The sequence below is a fragment of the Capra hircus genome, chromosome 26 (assembly GCF_001704415.2).
Source record: "Capra hircus breed San Clemente chromosome 26, ASM170441v1, whole genome shotgun sequence".
NCBI classification, from domain to species: Eukaryota; Metazoa; Chordata; class Mammalia; order Artiodactyla; family Bovidae; genus Capra; species Capra hircus.
Genome location: NC_030833.1, coordinates 9,950,389 through 9,968,505, shown reverse-complemented (window position 1 = coordinate 9,968,505; position 18,117 = coordinate 9,950,389). Strand labels below are relative to the sequence as shown.

At 50.1% G+C, this 18,117-nt stretch overlaps 1 protein-coding gene across 8 annotated transcripts in view; it reads left to right on the top strand.

Annotated features, from left to right (window-relative positions):
- Positions 1-18,117, top strand: part of TACC2 (transforming acidic coiled-coil containing protein 2) — a 206,861-nt gene that overhangs the window by 118,810 nt on the left and 69,934 nt on the right. For 2 of the 8 annotated variants that reach the window (XM_018041287.1, XM_018041286.1), the window contains exon 1: positions 9,147-9,710. The exons of the other annotated variants lie outside the window; for them this stretch is intronic. In XM_018041287.1, the coding sequence (XP_017896776.1) occupies positions 9,643-9,710 (68 nt within the window). In that variant the 5' untranslated portion in view covers positions 9,147-9,642. Of the gene's footprint in view, positions 1-9,146; positions 9,711-18,117 lie in introns of those variants that run through there. 8 annotated transcript variants of the gene reach the window in all.

The following is an 18,117-nucleotide window of genomic DNA, read 5'->3' as shown; positions in this document are numbered from 1 at the left end:
CTCTTCAGTTGTTCACAGATCGCCATTTCTCAACGGCTCTGGGTGGCTTTGGAGCAAGTCCTCAGGATCAGATTCGTCCACTTCATGGTGTCCTGCAGCTTCTGCTAGGTTTGCAGTTGTCTTTGCAGTTGGTGGTGTATGCTGCTGCTGCTGCTGCTGCGTCGCTTTAGTCATGGCCGACTCTATGCGACCCATAGACGGCAACCCACTAGGTTTCCCCGTCCCTGGGATTCTCCAGGCGAGAACACTGGAGTGGGTTGCCATTTCCTTCTCCAATGCATGAAAATGAAGAGCGAAAGTGAAGTTGCTCAGTCGTGTCTGACTCTTAGCGATCCCATGGACTGCAGCCCACCAGGCTCCTCCGTCCATGGGATTTTCCAGGGAAGAGTACTGGAGTGGGGTGCCATTGCCTTCTCCGGTTGGTGGTGTATATTTCCCCACAGTCAACACTGGCAAGGACTTGTGAAGCCAGGAGGATGTGAGGGACAGCTGAGTCCAGAAGTGGTTGCTTTGTTGATGAACATCTTCCAAGGCTGACCTTTGCTTCCTCTTTGTAACCTTTGCCTTATGTAACTATAGAAACATTTGAGTCTTTTCGGGAGCATAGATGGGGAGACCCTCTCTGTAGGATGGGACAACCAGAAAAATATCCTCAGGGAAGTTCATTTATTTTTTCAGTATCGTTTTTTGATGTGGACCATTTGTAAAGTTTTATTGAATTTGTTACAATATTGTTTCCGCTTCATATTTTGTTTTTTTGGCCATGAGGCATGTGGGATCCTAGCTCCCTAACCAGGGAGCAAACCCTCACCCGCTTGCACTAGAGGGCAAATTCTTAACCACTGGACCACCGGGGAAGTCCCTATCTTTCCCAGAACTTCTGATTTTATTAATTGCTGGAGGAGCTGGGTAGCTGCTGGTGTGCTTGCTGAAGTAGCCACATGAAACTGAAGGTCGTGTTGGTGGAAGGATATTGTTGACGGCACTGTCTCCTGTATACACCATCTTCTGATGGAGAACCCATAGGAGTGAACATATTGAGAACAGCAATCATGCAAAAAGCTGTTTATCTGTGAAATGGCCTTAAAAAAAATCTGCTGGGTTTTATGAATTGTGTAACTGAAAAGGATTGTTTCTTTTTTTGCTTTTTGTTGTTCACTCGGTCAGTCACATCTAACTCTTTGCGACCCCATGGACCAGCACACCAGGCTTCCCTGTCCATCATCATCTCCCAGAGTTTGCTCAAAGTCATGTTCATTGAGTTGGTGATGCCATCCAACCATCTCATTCTCTGTCGTCCCCTTCTCCTCCTGCCTTCAATCTTTCCCAGCACCAGGGTCCTTTCCAACAAGTCAGTTGTTCACATCAGGTGGCCAAAGTATTGGGGCTTCAGCTTCAGCATCAGTCCTTCCAGTGAATATTCAGTGTTGATTTCCTTTTTGCTTTGGCTGCTCCAGGCCTGCAGCTGACTCCAGCCAGGGCTCAGGTAAGTCCTTTCAGGATAAGCTCACTCTCTCTGGCTTTTATCTAACTTTTCTTTCAAGATTCTTTTGCTGTCTTGAGTTGCAAGCTTGAGTCATTTCTTGAAATGGTAGGATATATTTTCTAAAATGTTATCTCAAGAGTGTCTTCTACCATTTCCATCTCAAAAGAGCTGAATTTATTTGGTAAAGAAAGAAGGACTTTTAAGGCTTTTATTTAATCTTTGGGGATGTGGTGTTTGTGTTACTGATTTCTTTTTTATATGCGATGAGACTTCTTAATACTGTGCTGTCCTAATGTGCGTAGCCCTGGGTTTTAATGTTGGCCTGCTTTCCTTCCTTCTTGTAGGAATCAAAGATGTAAAATGTATCCTGAATTCTTAATTTTAAAATAAAAGTGAGTCTTGGGACTTCCCTGGTGGTCCAGTGGTTAAGATTCCACCCTCCCAATGCAGGGGTCTGGGGTTCGATCCCTGCTCAGGGAACTAGATCCCCATATGCTGCAGCTAAAGAGCCTGCATTTAGCTATGAGGATCCTGCATGCTACAACTAACACCCAGTGCAGCCAAAAAAAAAAAAAGATGAGTCTCTTTACTGATGAGAGATCTCTTTACTGATTCCTTTTGTAGCACATTCTGGGTTGCCTTCCTGGATTTGCTCAAACGGGGATCATGTCCATTGAGTCAGTGATGCCATCCAACCATCTCATCCTCTATTGCCCCCTTCTCCTCCTGTCTTCAATCTTTCCCAGCATCAGAGTCTTTTCCAATGAGTCAACTCTTTGCATCAGATGGCCAAAGTATTGGGGCTTCAGCTTCAGTCCTTCCAATGAATCTTAGGGATTGATTTCCTTTCAGTTTGACTGGTTGAATCTCCTTGCTGTCCAAGGGATTCTCAAGAGTCTACTCCAGCACCACAGTTTGAAAAGCATGAGTTCTTTGGTGCTCAGCCATCTTTATGATCCAACTCTCACATATGTACAGGACTACTGGAAAAACCATAGCTTTGACTATGCAGACCTTTGTCAGCAAAGTGATGTCTGCGTTTTTTAATATGCTGTCAAGGTCTGTCATAGTTTTCCTTCCTAGGAGCAAGCATCTTTTAATTTCATGGCTGCATCATAACAGAAATGAATTTTTCCCCCATGAAGAGTAGCTGCTGGAGTGGTCCTTGCTTGAAAGGATCTTTGAAAGATCTCAGGTATAAATATGGTAAAGGAGGTGAAAAAAATATGGATCAGCCCTTTTCAAAGAATGAGCAAGAGAACGCTGGACAAGATGGGGTTCTGCCTGAGCTGGCTCTTCAACCCAAGTTAACCACTCAGACTCTCCTGGGTGACCACATGGGATGTAATGTTGGAGTGTAAAAGATGGTCAGATTTGAAAATGAGGGAACCTGACAGTGAGCTCAGTTGCTCAGTCATGTCCAAGTCTTTGCAACCCCATGGACTGTAGCCTGCCAGGCTCCTCCATTCGTGGGATTTTCCAGGTAAGAATACTGGAGTGGGTTACCATTTCCTACTCTAGGGGGATTTTCCCGATCCAGGGGTCGAACCCGAGTCTCCTGCATCTCTTGCGTAGGCAGATGAATTCCTTACCACTGAACCACCTGGGAAGCCTGACAAGCTCCTCCCTTTTCTCTGTTCATTGTAAGAATGAAGACTTTTGCCAGGGCAGGCAGGAGAGCAGGGACGCCAGACACAGGCACAGGATACAGTGAGATTCCGATGAGGCAAGAAAGCACCAGAGCTAAAATTTGCTGGAGGTAGTGCATGGCAGGGACACCTGTGGGCTGGAGGAGACTTACCCCTTGTAGAAGCTGACCAGGAGCTGGGCCCTGATGCATAGGGGGAATGGGGGGACCTGGGCCCTGTTCCAGTGCAGGATGGACCCAATGTTGGGATCAAGGCCAGGATATCGAATTGGGACTTTCTCCTGAAGGCAGCGGACAACTTTTGGAGCATGGCTCTGCGACATAAAAGCTGTGTCTTCAAAAGCCCAGGGAAATGGACCCCAGCACATAAAACCTGGATGGATAAAGTGCTAGCAACGTGCCACTCTTGACCTGCAGGCTGGTCTCCTGTTTGCTGGTCAGCTTCGTTTGTCTCAGGCTCCTGTTTACCTCGGTTGCTGAACATGGGCCTGAACTTGGGTCTGAAATCAAACGGCTCCCAGCTCTTACAGCTGGGAAAAAAATAAAAGTATTTTGTCTTTTAAATTTTATTTATTTGGCTATCCCGGGTCTCAGTTGGGATCTTCGATTTTTGTTGCGGCATGTGGGATCTAATTCCCTGACTGGGGAACAAACCTGGGTCCCCTGCACTGGGAGCATGGAGTCCTAGCCACTGGACCACCAGGAAAGTCCGCAGCTCTTGCAGTTTTAGGCAAGGCAGTACGTGACGAGCTGGGTGGAGCTGTGGGGTGTGCAGCTGGACTTTCTGGGTCTCAGATGAAGGAACAAGTTGCAAGCGGGTGGCGATGCTGGAGCCTGTGGAAAGGTCGGCTTCCTGAAGAGAACTCCGCGTGCTTTTGTGCAGCCTCTCTGCTGTCCCCCAACTAGCTGCCGCCCCCTTCTCCCCCCATGATGGTGAAGGCGAGAGACTTGAAGAAACAGGACCTTGCCCGGGCCCATTTTCCATCTGTATTTACATTCCCAGTGCTCTCCAGATGGATTTTCCTGTGATCTGACCTACTTTCTGTTAGCAAGTGTGCACAGGCTAATTAGCAGCACAGGGGTCCATTGGTCCTGTTTGGAGAGCATCGCTGCTATGGCAACTGGAGACTGCCCTGAGGCTGGATACAAAGATAAAGCCGCTTAAGTGTGTTTTCCTTGGGGTGTCAGAGGTGCTTCAGATTACTTGCCCTTTCTGACTATGTGTGGTTCAGTCCCTTGGACCTGAGTGGGATTTCAGAGTCTGTATCATATACCTTATTTCTCAGCTACGGGATTGGGCAGGTTTGCTGAACTTGTGTCAGGAAGTCACTTGAGATCAGATTCATCTTCTAGAGGCCAGGCAGATGCTAAGTGCACTAGTATGTGTGGAATCTCTAATTGTTCTAGAAATGATGGGTGCATTCTTTGATTTATCTAGGTTTCTAGGATGTCTGGGGGCCGTCAGTAGGAGGGTTGGCAGTGGAGCCCATCTAAGCGGGCTTAGCCTACCTTTAGCATCCTCGAATATGCGTGCTCTGGTCCAAAAGCTGACAGAGGGAGGGCCTCCCTGGTGGCTCAGTGGTAAAGGATCCACCTACCAATGCAGGAGACGCAGGTTCCATCCCTGATTTGGGAAGATCCCCTGGAGAAGGAAATGGCAACCCCTCTCCAGTATTCTTCTTGCCCGGGGAAATCCCATAGACAGAGGAGCCTGGTGGGCTACAGCCCATGGAGTCGCAGGAGTCAGACACGATTTAGCAACAAGGGCCGTGGTTAGAAAGTCTGGGCATCCCTGATTTGGTGGAGAGAGGAGGTGCCCTGTTGTGGCGGCCTCTGCCCCTCCCTGGGTGGCCCGGGTAGAGTCTGGAGTGTGGGCTGGGCGTGAAGAGGCAATAAGGAAGGGAGGAGCGGGCGCCTGAGAGCAGTGCCTGGGAAGGAAGGGCGGGACAAAGCAGAGCGCACTGACAGGTTGTCTGCAGCCTCAGCTCCAGCCAAGGGCCTGGCCCAAGTGAGCGCTCAGTGCAGATTTGAATACACTAGGGAATGTGTGATTGCAAGGCTAGCTGCTTGCATTTTAATAATTTGGGGTGGAATCTGTGCTTTCTTATTGTCCAAACCCATTATTTAGCTTCCTTGGCCATCACTTGGGGTGGGGGTGGGTGAGGAAGAGAGGATTTGGAGGCAGTAAACAGGCCAGAGTGGGATGTAGCCAGTGGTTCCTGTGGAACAAGAACCCAGGATCTATGATGCATTTGAGCTGGGTTACATGGCCCTGAAATTGTTTCGAATTTCCTTGTTCTAACTTGGAGAGTTGTTTCTTTCTTTCTTGTTTTAATCTTTTCCCTTCTTGTTAGTTATTCTTGGTCCCTTAGCACTGTATCTTAAACAGCCTGTCTTGGTTGGTCCGCTTGGGCTGCTGTAACACAAAGAACTTGGGCCTGGTGACTTCAACAGAAACACTGATTTCTCACAGTTGTGAGGCGGGATCAGGGTGCAAGCATGGTCGAGTTAAAGAGAGCCCTGCTTCTGGTGTGCAGATGGTTGCCTTCTTGCTGTGTCCTTGAAACAGCAGAGAGAGAGATTATGTGTCTTTTTCTCCTTTTATCGCTGTAGTTCTGTCTCTAAGTCGTGTCTGACTCTTTGCGACCCCGTGGACTGTAGCACGCCAGGCTTCCTTGTCCTTCACTGTTTCCCAGAATTTGCTCAGATTCATGTCCATTGAGTCGGAGATGCTAGACCCCTGTGACTTAATCTAACCCTAATTACATCCCAAAAGCCCCCTCCAGATACCATCAAATTGGATATCCGGGCTTCAGCTTATGACATTTTGGGGGTAGATACATTCAGTCCATAGCACAGCTCTTTTCCTCTCTAATCACTCGCGCTCTCCATGGTTTTTATGTTTTCCTTTTTTTTTTTTCCTGTAGGCTGAATTACTAGATAGCCAAGCTTGTTTTATCATTATTTTTGGGCTGCACTCTGTGGCATGCAGGGATCCTCGTTCCCTGACCAGGGGTCAGACCCATGCCCCTGCAGTGGAAGTGCGGCGTGTTAACCGCTGGACCGCCAAGGAAGTCCTCAGGCTTGTTGTAAACTGTGTGTAAAGTAAACCATCAAATGTCTTAAATGAGAGTCTGAAAAGTTCTTCCAGCAGTTTATTATACAAACTAGTAACGCACGGATTTCAGTTGCATTGACCTCAACGGCATCCAGATTGTATTTGTTTTTCCCCTGGTTCTTGGCCATGTTGTTAACATCACTGCGATGGTGTCAGTGACACATGAATGAAGTGTCACTGGGTCGTAACTTTACGATTGTTGAGATTCTAAATAAAAGCCCTTCGCTGTAATGCCCCCTCATTTTCTATGTGGTGCTGTGCTTAGGGGAAAATGTTTCTAATAAAGAAGGAAAGAAAATTAACACTGCTCAAGCATCAGTTAGTCCTGGTCCCGGGATTTCATATATATAATTCAGTTTTCCCAGTACTCTGCAAAACAGATGCTTTCTCTCTCTTGCCAGCTGAGGAAGCAGTGGTTCAGTACCATCAAGCAGTTGGTTCAAGGTCACACAGCAAACGAGGGAGAAGTCAGGATTTGACCTCCTGTCTCATTTCAAAGCCCTCTCTAGTTATTGCAGCAGACCCCTACCTGTTACGGATCAGGACACTTGGAAGGTTTCGTGCTTTTGTGTATCATGAGAAAAAATGAGCGGATGAGTTCTAATTGTTGTTTCTCATTTTTTTCCCTGTGTGTTTTCCTAGGGTTGGGTTTGGCTGCAGGCCATACGTACCATCAATGCCCAGGGAAGTGGTCACTTTCCTCACAAGGTGAAGTCTAGGCTTGTTGTTCTTCAGTTGCTAAGTTGTGTTTGACCCATTGGGACCCCGTGGGCTGCAGAACACCAGGCTCCTCTGACCTCCACTGTCTCCCCGAGTTTGCTCAAATTCATATCCATTCAGTCAGTGATACTATCCAAGCATCTCATCCTCCATCGCCCGCTTCTCCTCCTGCCTTCAGTCTTTCCCAGGCTCAGGGTCTTTTCACATCAGGTGGCCAAAATATTGGAGCTTCAGCTTCAGCATCATTCCTTTCAGTGAACACTCGGGGTTGATTTCCTTTCGAATTGACTGACTTAATCTCCTTGCTGTCTGAGGGACTCTTAAGAGTCTCCTCCAGCACCACAATTCATAAGCATCAATTCTTCAGCACTCAACGTTCTTTATGGCCCAACTCTCACAACCGTACATGACTACTGGAAAAACCATAGCTTTGACATAACGACCTTTGTCGGCAAAGTGATGTCTCTGCTTTTTAATATGCTGTCTAGGTTTGTCATAGCTTTCCCTAACTTAACACTTATGAAGTTTTCAGCTCCACGTGGTAAGGTTCTTTGGACTTCTAGCTGCATATGAAGCCCAAGAGGTCTGTTTTCTGATGAAAAAACAGACCCTCGGGGTGCTGAGAATGACTGGATGAGCAAAGCTCAGAATCCCTGCCACCAGGTGACTCCTGGCACTGACTGTGAGTGACAGGTCATGGGACATGCTTTCAGGAGCAAGCCTCACCTAGCCACCCCCGACAGTCACCTTCTCTGTGAGACTGACAGGATCATTAGCTATTTTCATATAAATTTGAGAAAGTCAACCTTCTTAGTGTAGCCTGGACATTTCATGTTGTTGCAGCCCAGGAAACAATTTTGGCTTTCTGGGTCTCTGTTTGACACTAATTTTAAATATCAGCAGAGGAAAGTCAGCCCACCATGAAGCTCTGGAACCATCCAGACATTTGAGTCACAACTTCAAAAGTAGCTGTCCAAACATCCTCAGCCACAGTTTTAGGAAACACTCAGTGTGTGTAGGACATTTCAGAATGTTTTGAGCAGTTTTGTTTCCATTTTATTTTTGTTTTGGCCATAATTTACATGCATTTTAGGCTGACTCTAAAGAAATGCTGGGAAAATGAAGATGAGTTTTCAACTTACACATCAGATGTGCTCAGTAGCTCAGTCTTATCTGACTCTTTGCGACCCCTTGGACTGTAGCCCACCAGGCTCCTCTGTCTCTGGGATTTCCCAGGCAAGAATCCTGGAGTGGGTTTCCATTTCCTCAGAGGTTCCACTTTAATTCCATTGTGAGTCTGATTGGAGCTCAGAATGGGGATGGACGGTCAGTTTCCAGGTGGGCCCCCAAACCTCCTGAACCAAAAGGAGATGAAATCCTTCTTGAGTAGCCTGCAAGGAGGAGGCCCAGGAGCCCAAGGAAATCTGGAGGGTTTGGGAGCAGCCAGAGCCTGGCGAGGGGGCCTGGCTACCGGGGAACAGGCTACCGCAGCAGAGGAATGGGGCTGGGGGCTAGGGGCACTGAATACGGTGTCACAGACAGTCCTGCAGGCCCGGTTTGGGCTCAGAATCACGGAGACAGATGGTTAGATCGTGTGTCATGGAGAGCTGCTTTCCCCCTGGACACTCTTGTGGTCTTAAAGGCCTGACACGGATGGGCCCTCTCAGCTGGCCTGACCTCTGATGGTTGGGAATGAGCCTTTGCAAGGGGCGTCTCCGTGGAGCCTCCTGTGGTGGCTAAAGATGGGAGGTGCTGCAGGCTTGCCCCAATCCGCCCTACCCCAAACTGTGTCCTTGGAGGCCGGGCCTGGGCTCAGGTGAGGTGGCTGGGGGGTAGCAGGGGGGGACTCGGGAGCCAGGCCGTCGCATCTCCCTGGTACAGGCCTCAGCCTGAAGGAGGCAGAAGCCACCCGGACACTGCAAGCGTCTAGCACATTTTCCGCTGCAGCCTGTTTACCTGCCCGCCCAGCCCTGGGAGAGTCCATTGCCTCCCTCCGGGAGGGGTGAGCCGGCCGGGAAGAGGATACCCTCCCCCGCCCCCTACCATGGTCCGCCTGGCCGGGACCACCGCGGCCCTCCCGCCTGGGGCCCCCGACTCCCGGGTCCGAAGTGTATTTGCATTTCCAAGCCACACAATGCCAGCGGTCGGGGCGAGGCTGCGGAAGGCTGGGGGAGGCGACTCGGGGGTAGAGAGGGAGGGTCTTCGCCCGCCCTCCCCCTGGCCCGGTTTCCCGAGCCAGCGCTGGAGCTTTGTGAAGATGCAGGCGTCGGGGGCTGCTCGCGGATGATGACATCACCGTGTCCTACGCGGGAGCCGAGCTGCCGGGGGCTTTAAGAGCAGATCCCTTCAGACCCCGCCGGCGCTCACGCTCACACTCGCGCGCCCCGGGCAGAGCCGCGCGCGCCGGCCACCCTCGCGCACACACTGGGGGCGCGCGCCGGTCACCCTCGCGCGCACACCTCCGTGGCGCTCGCTCCCCGGGCTCCGGCTCGGGCCCCAAAGCCGCAGCTCCCCGCCGCCGCCGCCGCCGCCCCGGATGCCAGCAGCTGCTCCCATCTGCAGTGCAGCAGCCCCGGCCGCCGGCCGGCCCACCCCGGGCTCCCGCTGGAAGTACCGTGCCAGGACGCTGGCCCTGCTCGCGGCTAGCCTGCACTCCAGGGCGCAGCGAGGATGGGAGGGTCGCAGTCTCTGCAGCCAGTCCCAGCCAGCGACCTGAACCAGGAGGCTTCCGAGGCAATGTAAGTGCTCCGCCCGTCGCCCCGGAGGGCCCCCCGAATCCTCCCAGGAGGAGAGGGTGCTGGGGCTTTGTTAGTATCCTCTCCCCTGATGCCCCGTGCAGCCTGGAGCTGGGGCTGGCCCTGATGTTCTCGGGCAGGCTAGCGTGGTTTTTACCTGGTGGCTCCCCTTCTAGCGTTTCGCGCCCCCCTCTGGAATGAGCATCTGGCAGCCCCTGAAGATTCCTGGGGGCAGAAATGACCCTCCTGGAATTTGATGGTTGTTCAGCAGCCCAGTGCGTGCTTGGGGGGCTTCTCCCTGCATCTTAACACCTCACCCCGCCCCCCCCCCCGCCCCCGGCACAGTGGTATTTCCTGCAAAGGGAACAGCCGGGCATTAACAAGGGCCTCATGGGAAGAATCCTTGAGGGTGGCAGTGCCGTGCCCATGGAGACAGACCAGTTTAGGGGCAGCCACTCACAGTAGCTAGCTAGACGCATGGCGTGGAGCTTCGTTGCTAGACGTTCTGTCGGATTAACCCAAGCGTCCACACACTGACTGGTGAACATCGGAGGACAAGGCTGCTCGCTATTATTAGTAAAGCCAGCCAAACAGTCTTGTCATTGGTCCATTGGTGGAAGCAGCATTTGACTGTGCATCCAGTTTCTGTAAACCTAGAGCCAGTGGGGCCTTTATACTGGATGGGTGTTTATTAGGATTTCCGTTTTTAAATGGTCATCTCCATTACCTACCTGGGCCTGTCTGGAGGATGGGGCTTATTGAATAGATCCGGCTGCAGGTCATCCCCTCCTTACCTGCTCTCCTTTCCCAAAGAGAAGAATGTGTTTCAGCGAAGAGTGTTCTGTGGGGGTTTGGGGGTGGGGAGGCGGTAAAGTGGTCATGGGAGCCACTGATGTGTAGATGAAAGGACTCCAGGGATTGGTCTGTGTGTTGTAGTAGGGACGTGGGGTGCCATGTGGGGCTTCCTCACTCGTCCCTGTGCCTGGGGTTTCAATGAGGACCTGGCTCAGTGCGGTGATGTAATGCTAGGCTGAGCCTCGTGGTTTTCCAGGCTCCAGCTCTTTAGCGGCGAACCATTCTAAAGAGCAGGTGTGCACCGATCATTTGTCTTCCTCCTTGTAGCTCGAGACAGCATCATCTTACAATGGAGGCGCGTTGTGTTGGAGGCTTTTCAGTGCCAGGAGCCCTGCGCTTTGCCTGCCCTGGTTTTCATTCGTGTGTAGTATTGTTCGATGCATGGAAATATGTACTACCACCTGGGACTTGAGCCTAAGCCGAAAAGAACAGTTCCAACCTATTTTTGAGAAGTCTCTAAATTGAAAATCAGTTAAAGAGTGGTAGGCGCTAATCGGCTACTGACCTAGCTAGCTGTCAGGGCTCCGATCTGTCTAAAAGCTTTCGGGAGACATGAAAAAGATAATGTGACCATGTGTTTGGGAAAATCCGCTCCTCAGCCATCAGGGATTCAGTTCACGTGTCCCCAGCGTCCCCGCCCTCTTTCCCAGTTGAGTTAATAAATGACCAGGGTTCTGTTGGCTGAGGGCTGAGTTGGGAGAGATTCTGTTAGATGGACGCTGGGTTAAGGTGTCCTAAGTCCACCCTAGGGGGATGTTATTGTTGTTTTAGTCACTAAGTTGTGTCTGACTCTTTTGTGACACCATGGACTGTAGCCCTCCAGGCTCCTCTGTCCATGGGATTTCCCAGGCAAGAATACTGGAATGGGTTGCCATTTCCTTCTCCAGGGGATCTTCCCAACCCAAGGATCAAACTCGCATCTGCTCTATTGGCAGGTGGATTCTTTACCTCTGAGCCACCAGGGAAGTGTGTGCTAAGTTGCTTCAGTCATGTCTGACTCTTCTGTGACTCTGTGGACTAGAGCCCACCAGGTTCCTCTGTCCATGGGATTCTCTAGGCAAGCATGCTGGGGTGGGTTGCCATGTTTGACCCAGGGATCAAACCCACACACGTCTCTTATGTCTCACTGCATTGGCAGGCGGGTTCTTTACCACTAGCGCCATCTGGGAAGCCCACCTACCAGGGTGTTTAAATAAAACTCCAGGCCAAACGGCTACGTTGTAATGGAAGCTCCTTCTCAAATATTGCCTGGATGAGCGGTCCATGTGTACTAGCCAGAGTCTTCTCTCCTTGAACCTATTTCTGAAATGTCTTTAAATCTTTAAGATAGTATATTTACTCCTTCACAGAATCCCACCCTCCATCCCGTAACGCTTTTGTTTTTTAAAAATGGAGAGAGTGGAAATGATTGGGGCTGGTTTCCTACCTGGCAACTGTTCTCTAAAATCATGTCTCTGCTGTCTGAATAACTGGGAGTTTTTCTCCTATCGATTTGCTTATTTCCAGTCTAGAGATTTTAAAAAGTGTATTAAGAGAGTACCTTTCCATGCACCTAAAGTCACATGCTCGTGAAGAATAATAAGACAGGGTAGCCATGTGTGGTCTGTGGCAGGAAAGAAGCTTCCACTGCAGGATAATGCTGTCAGAGCTGTAGGGGTGGAGAGGAACTCAGGGAGCACAACCTGCCTCGGCGGGATACAGTCCATGACAGCTGGTAACTAGACTGAACATGTGTCTCTTTTTCTATGATGGTTCCCTGTGAAAGAGCAAATCAAGGAGGCCCTGGGTGTAAGAGTGAAACCGAAGACGGGGATGTTTTGAAATTCCCTGCAGAATATTTTCTCTATTAGTTGCAGGGTTTCTGTGCTTCTGCATTCAGGTTTGGGGTGCCTTTGGGCAACTTTTGTAGCCCCACCTGATAGCTTCATTCTGTCCCCGGAGAGCAGTGGAATAAGGAAGGAGGAAGATGGGGAGTCCTGTGTCTCCCCTCTGGGGTGCAGCAGCAGGCTGGAGGTGCAGGATGGCACATGGGATTGAGAGGGGAGGCGGAGATGGAGGTTCACGTGTTGAAATCCCTGTGACTCTTGGGATGGTCCACCCCTCCCGAGAGGGCAGCATCACCCTCCGCTTTGCTCCTTAGAAAGGCAGAATCAAAGGGCCCACCTTTGAGTCTTAAGTCAGAATCTCCATTTAACTAGTGATTTGTAAAGACGCCCAGATGACTTTTAGGCAGGAAAGTTTGAGAAGCCCTGAGCTTCTCCATCCGGGTGAGTCCCTCCATCTGGGTTCCTAAGAAACTGCTGGACACTTCTCTAACTGCCGCTTTCTTATCTGGAAAAGAAGTTCTGGTAGCAATAGTAGCCTTTGTTTCCAGATAGAAGACATTGGAGGGGGGGGGGGTGGGCGGTGGTGGAGGAGTCAGGGAGAGGAGAATTCTGCTGCAGAAGACACTTCTCAGCACGGACGGATGAGACACACACAGGAAAGGGACGGGAAGTACTTGCGTCAATGTGATCTGAGTCCATCGATTAGACCCCGCCACTGTGCCCTCCTTCCGCTGCAGCCCCTCGAGGCTGGGCTTCTGCTGAGAAAAGCAGCGTTAAATGCTCTGTCTTTTGTGCAGCCGGAGACCCCCATCCCGGCGGCTCCCTCTGCTTCCTGCAGATCCCCACACCCGGGCTCTGCGGGGACAGCCAAGGGCCATCAGCATCTGAGAGTAAAAGTGGTAAAAAAAACAACCAAAATCACAAATAGGGAAACTGCTGCCTGTGTGGACCCATGAGCAGCAAAATAGAAGGGCTGGGAGGGATGGCGGGAAGTGATGAAGGATGAAGCAACAGGCCGCAGTGATTGATGAGCAGGGGAGGGAAGGTTATAAAGACAGCGGGGAATACAACCAGAGGATTTATGCTTAGATGTCCAAGGAGAGGATGTGGCGTTTGCCAAGACAAGGAAGTGGAATTTGGGAGTGCATCTGGGGAAAGGTTGATGAGTTTGGGCTGGGATTGGAATTATAGCCGAGAGAGTGCCCAGGACCCGAGAGGCCCTGGGCACCAGCTGCACCAGGTGAGTGCTTCTGGGATGGGGTTGGAGCTCTCTGGGCGGCTGTGGTCACAGATGGGAAAGTGGAGTTTTGGTCTCTCCCATCCTCATGTGACTCCTCTCCCTCTCAGTCTGGGGGCTGTTGAGAGGGTCTAGCGGCTCTAAGCTTGCCCGGCCTGCCTCTTAGGGCTTCTCGGGGGTGAGGTTTTGTGTCTGTGAAGACCCTGAGAAGACAGAGGCACCAGCCAGCGGGAAAGGCAGGAATGCTTCTGTGTCTGAAAGTTGCCAGCATGTCCGTTGCTCAGAAGCCCAGAAAGGGCCCCTGGGGCTCCTGGCAGGAGCTTTCTTTAGGTCTCATTGGATTTCTTTCAAAGTCTTATTTCTTAAGGCGACCCTTGGCTAAGTCATTAAGCTTCAGTGACAGCATCTTGACTGTGGGCCTCTCAGTTCTTAGAAGCAGATACTTCACTTTGGATATTATGGTTGGATGAAAGGATGAGCCGTTTCCCCCCTGAAACTGAATAAGCTGTAAAGTCGTTTGTAGAATGGGCATTGCCTGAGTCCCAAAGGAGCTGTCTTAGTTCAGGTTGCTATAACATAAAATACCACAGAGGACACGGCTTAAACAACAGATAGGTATTTCTCATAGTTCGGGAGGCAACATAATCCAATGTCATTGTCAATGTCAATGTCAACGGCTGTCTGCTTGTCCTCTTCTTGTCCTCAGACATCAAGGCAGTGAAAGAGAGCAGAGCAAGCACTCACGTTCTCTTCTTACAAGGACACTGATGCCCTTATAAGGCTCCACCCTCATGACCCAGAAAGTAGTGAAAGTGAAGGTCGCTTGGTCCTGTCCGACTCTTTGCGACCCCATGGACTATATAGTCCATGAGAGTCTCCAAGCCAGAATACTGGAGTGGGTAGCCTTTCCCTTCTCTAGGGGATCTTCCTGACCCAGGAATCGAGCCGGGGTCTCCTACGTTGCAGATGGCTTATTTACCAACTGAGCCACAAGGGAAGGCCAAGAATACTGGAGTGGGTAGCCTATCCCTTCTTCAGGGGATCTTCCCGACCCAGGAATCAAGCCAGGGTCTCCTGCATTGCAGGTGGATTCTTTACCAACTGAGCTATGAGGGAAGCCTCCTCATGACCTAATCACCTCTCAAAGGCCCCACCTGCTAATACCATCACATTGAGGGGTAGAGTTTCAACATAACAAATTTTGGGGAGACACAAGCAGTAAGTCCATCCATAGGAGATCCTTTTCCTTGGTTATCATTTCTGAATATCTCCATCATGGGCCCTGTGTCCAGAAGGATCTCGGCCCTTCCTGCCTTCTCTCTGCTTATATGCTGGCTTTCTGTAAGAGGGGCTGAAGGCAGGAACATTCTGAAGCCGTCCAGGGAGCTGCCAGTGATCCAGGGAGTCATGCCACCCGCTTCTTCTGGGGCCCTGGGACAGGGCACCTGCTGATGGTGGGTGAGCAGCTAGGATTGGGAGATGGATTAAGTGACTGTGGGCAAGTGTTCCATCTAGGTCATTGGCTTCAGGGCACTCTCCCCGTCAACCCTCTGTCCCTGTCTTCATGTTTCTTCCTGCCATCAACAGCCTGTTTCTGTGGCTATAGTTCTGGTTGCCTAGAAACCAGTGTAGTCTGAATAGCCAATATGATTGGCTGTTCTTACTAGATGGATAGCTTGAGCTGGGGCAGCGTTCCGGGGTAAGCAGAGGATGGTGAACAATTCCATCCTCTCCCCCTAAGATTAATGATGAGGACATAGGCTTTGTAAATAACTTTTTTTTCCATGAAAACCAGTTGTTCATGGACTCATGCTTTTGTTTCAGGTTGGATGGGAGTCTGAGGGAGATTGGTTGGCCACAAAGAACAGACTTAGAACCGCTCAGTTTATATCCATTCTACATTGGAAATGGTGGCTTAGATGACACTGGCTCTGTTTATATTTACAAATTCACTTTAGCAGTTGTTTCTAGAGAGCTGGTGGGTGCTGTGTGCTTTTGCCACACGTGGAAACAGCGCTGGATGCTGTGAGAATGAAGAGCTCCTCTCTTAGCCTTGTTCAGTATAGACTCAGGTGTTTCCCATTGCAGACACATATCCGTTACTGCAACCCAGGCACTTCTGCTCCCATTTTATAGATACGGAGACTGAGGGCCGCTGCTGCTGCTGCTGTCACTTCAGTCGTGTCCGACTCTGTGCGACGCCGTAGACGGCAGCCCACCAGGCTCCCCCGTCCCTGGGATTCTCCAGGCAAGAACACTGGAGTGGGTTGCCATTTCCTTCTCCAATGCATGAAAGTGAAAAGTGAAAGTGAAGTTGCTCAGTTGTGTCCGACTCTTCGCAACCCCATGGACTGTAGCCTACCAGGCTCCTCCATCCATGGGATTTTCCAGGCAAGAGTATTGGAGTGGGGTGCCATTGCCTTCTCCGGGAGACTGAGGGCACTCCATGCTTAAATCAAGGGGTTGACAGGCGCTTTCTGTGAAGGGCCAGACTGGCTTTGCAGGGTGTAAGATCTCCGTTGCAACAACCCAGCTCTGCCCTGAGAGTGTGAAAGTAGCTGCGGACAGTTAGTAAATCAATGTCCCAGTTACGCTTTAGTTACAAAAAGAGACAGAGAGTTTTATTTTGCTGGTCCCTGCTTGTACAGGGCTTGGACCTGTGTGCTCACCCCTCATGACCTCATGGCCATTTATCAACACTAGAGTTCTTGAGTCTTGGGCCTGGGCCACCTTCTTTGTTTCTGTAAGACGTCTCCTCCACACTCATGGGTGTAATACCATCATGTACTCAGAACGCCCCCATTTATATCCTCCCGTGTTGTTCCAGCACCATGCTTATCCAGCTGCTTACTTTGTATCTCCTCTAGGGTTTCTCAGGGAGCTCTCAGGCCTAACTTGTCCAAAATAAAATGCATGACCTTCCTTGTATCAAAAACAAATAAAGTATATATAAAGTGGCCCAGCCCTCACCCCAGTTCCCCATCTCAGCACGTGGTGCATCGCCTTGCAGCTGCTCTGAGCAGAAACCTGGTGGTCAAGCCTTGTCCTTTTCCCTTACCTCCCTCCTTTCTAAAACAGTTCAGATGATGGTTCTTCCCTGTGTCTGCTTCCTGTTGCTTTTAGTCTAAAATCCAACCCCGTGTCGGAGCCCACTAGCACACTAGTCACCTGTCAGTTCTCTGAACATTCAATGCCCACCTGCCCCGGGGCCTTTGCACATGCAGCAAGCTGTCTAGGAAGCATTCTGCCCTATGCTGGCATGGCTGGCTCCTACTTCAGCTTCCATTCTCGGTAGATTTCCATGCCCTCACTCTCTGGTGCTGTCCAGTAGGACCTGTGACAATGGAAAGATCCTATATTCTCATTGTCCCATATGGTAGCCACTAGCCGCACTTGACTCTTGAGCACTCGAAATGTGGATGGTGGATCTGAGAAGCTGTATCTTTAATTTTATTTAGTGTGATTTAAATTAAAATAGCCACATATGGCAAGCGGCTGTTGTAGCAGACGGTCATCACAGCTCAGCGTGTCAGTCTTTTGTTTGAGGCCTTTGTAAAACTTAGCGAAAGGTAGAGTTTCTTGATTTGTGTCTTTAAATGTTGTTATCAGGATGTGAGCCATGTGAGGGCATTTTCCTTGGGTTTTTCCTTTTTTGCAGCTTTTAATTTATTTATTTGAATTTTATTGAAGTATAATGTATTTGAAGTGAAGTCACTCAGTTGTGTCCGACTCTTTGTGACCCCATGGACTGTAGCCTACCAGGCTCCTTGGTCCATGGGATTTTCCGGGCACTAATACTGGAGTGGGTTGCCATTTCCTTCTCCAGTGGATCTTCCCTACCCAGGGATCGAACCATGGATTTAATTTCTGCTGTATAGCAAAGTGACTCAGATATACATATATTCTTTTTCATATTCTTTTCCATTATTGTTGCTGTTTGTTGTTTAGTTGCTAAGCTGTGTCTGACTTTTTTGACTCCATGAGCTGTAGCCCACCACACTCCTCTGTCCATGGGATTTCTCAGGCAAGAATACTGGAGGGGGTTGCCATTTCCTACTCCAGGGGATCTTCCCAACCCAGGGATAGAACCCAAGTCTCCTGCATTGGCAGGTGGGTTCTTTACTTCTGAGCCACCCGGGAAGCCTTTTTCCATTGCTGTTGTTCAGTTGCTAAGTCATGTTGACTCTTTGTGACTCCATGAACTGCAGCACGCCAAACTTCTCTGTCCTTCGCTATCTCCCTGAGTTTGCTCAAGCTCATGTCCATTGCGTCAGTGATGCCATCCAACCATCTCATCCTCTGTCGCCCCATTTCTCCTCTTGCCCTCCGTCTTTCCCAGCATCAGGGTCTTTTCTGTTATTATAATTCTACTTGTTTATGCTTCTGTACCCACATCCCTTTTTTCAGTAAACAATTGGTTGAATAAATGAATGCATGGCTAAATGAATGAATGTCTCACTAGCTAAAAGAAGTCTAGGCATATCTGCTCCAC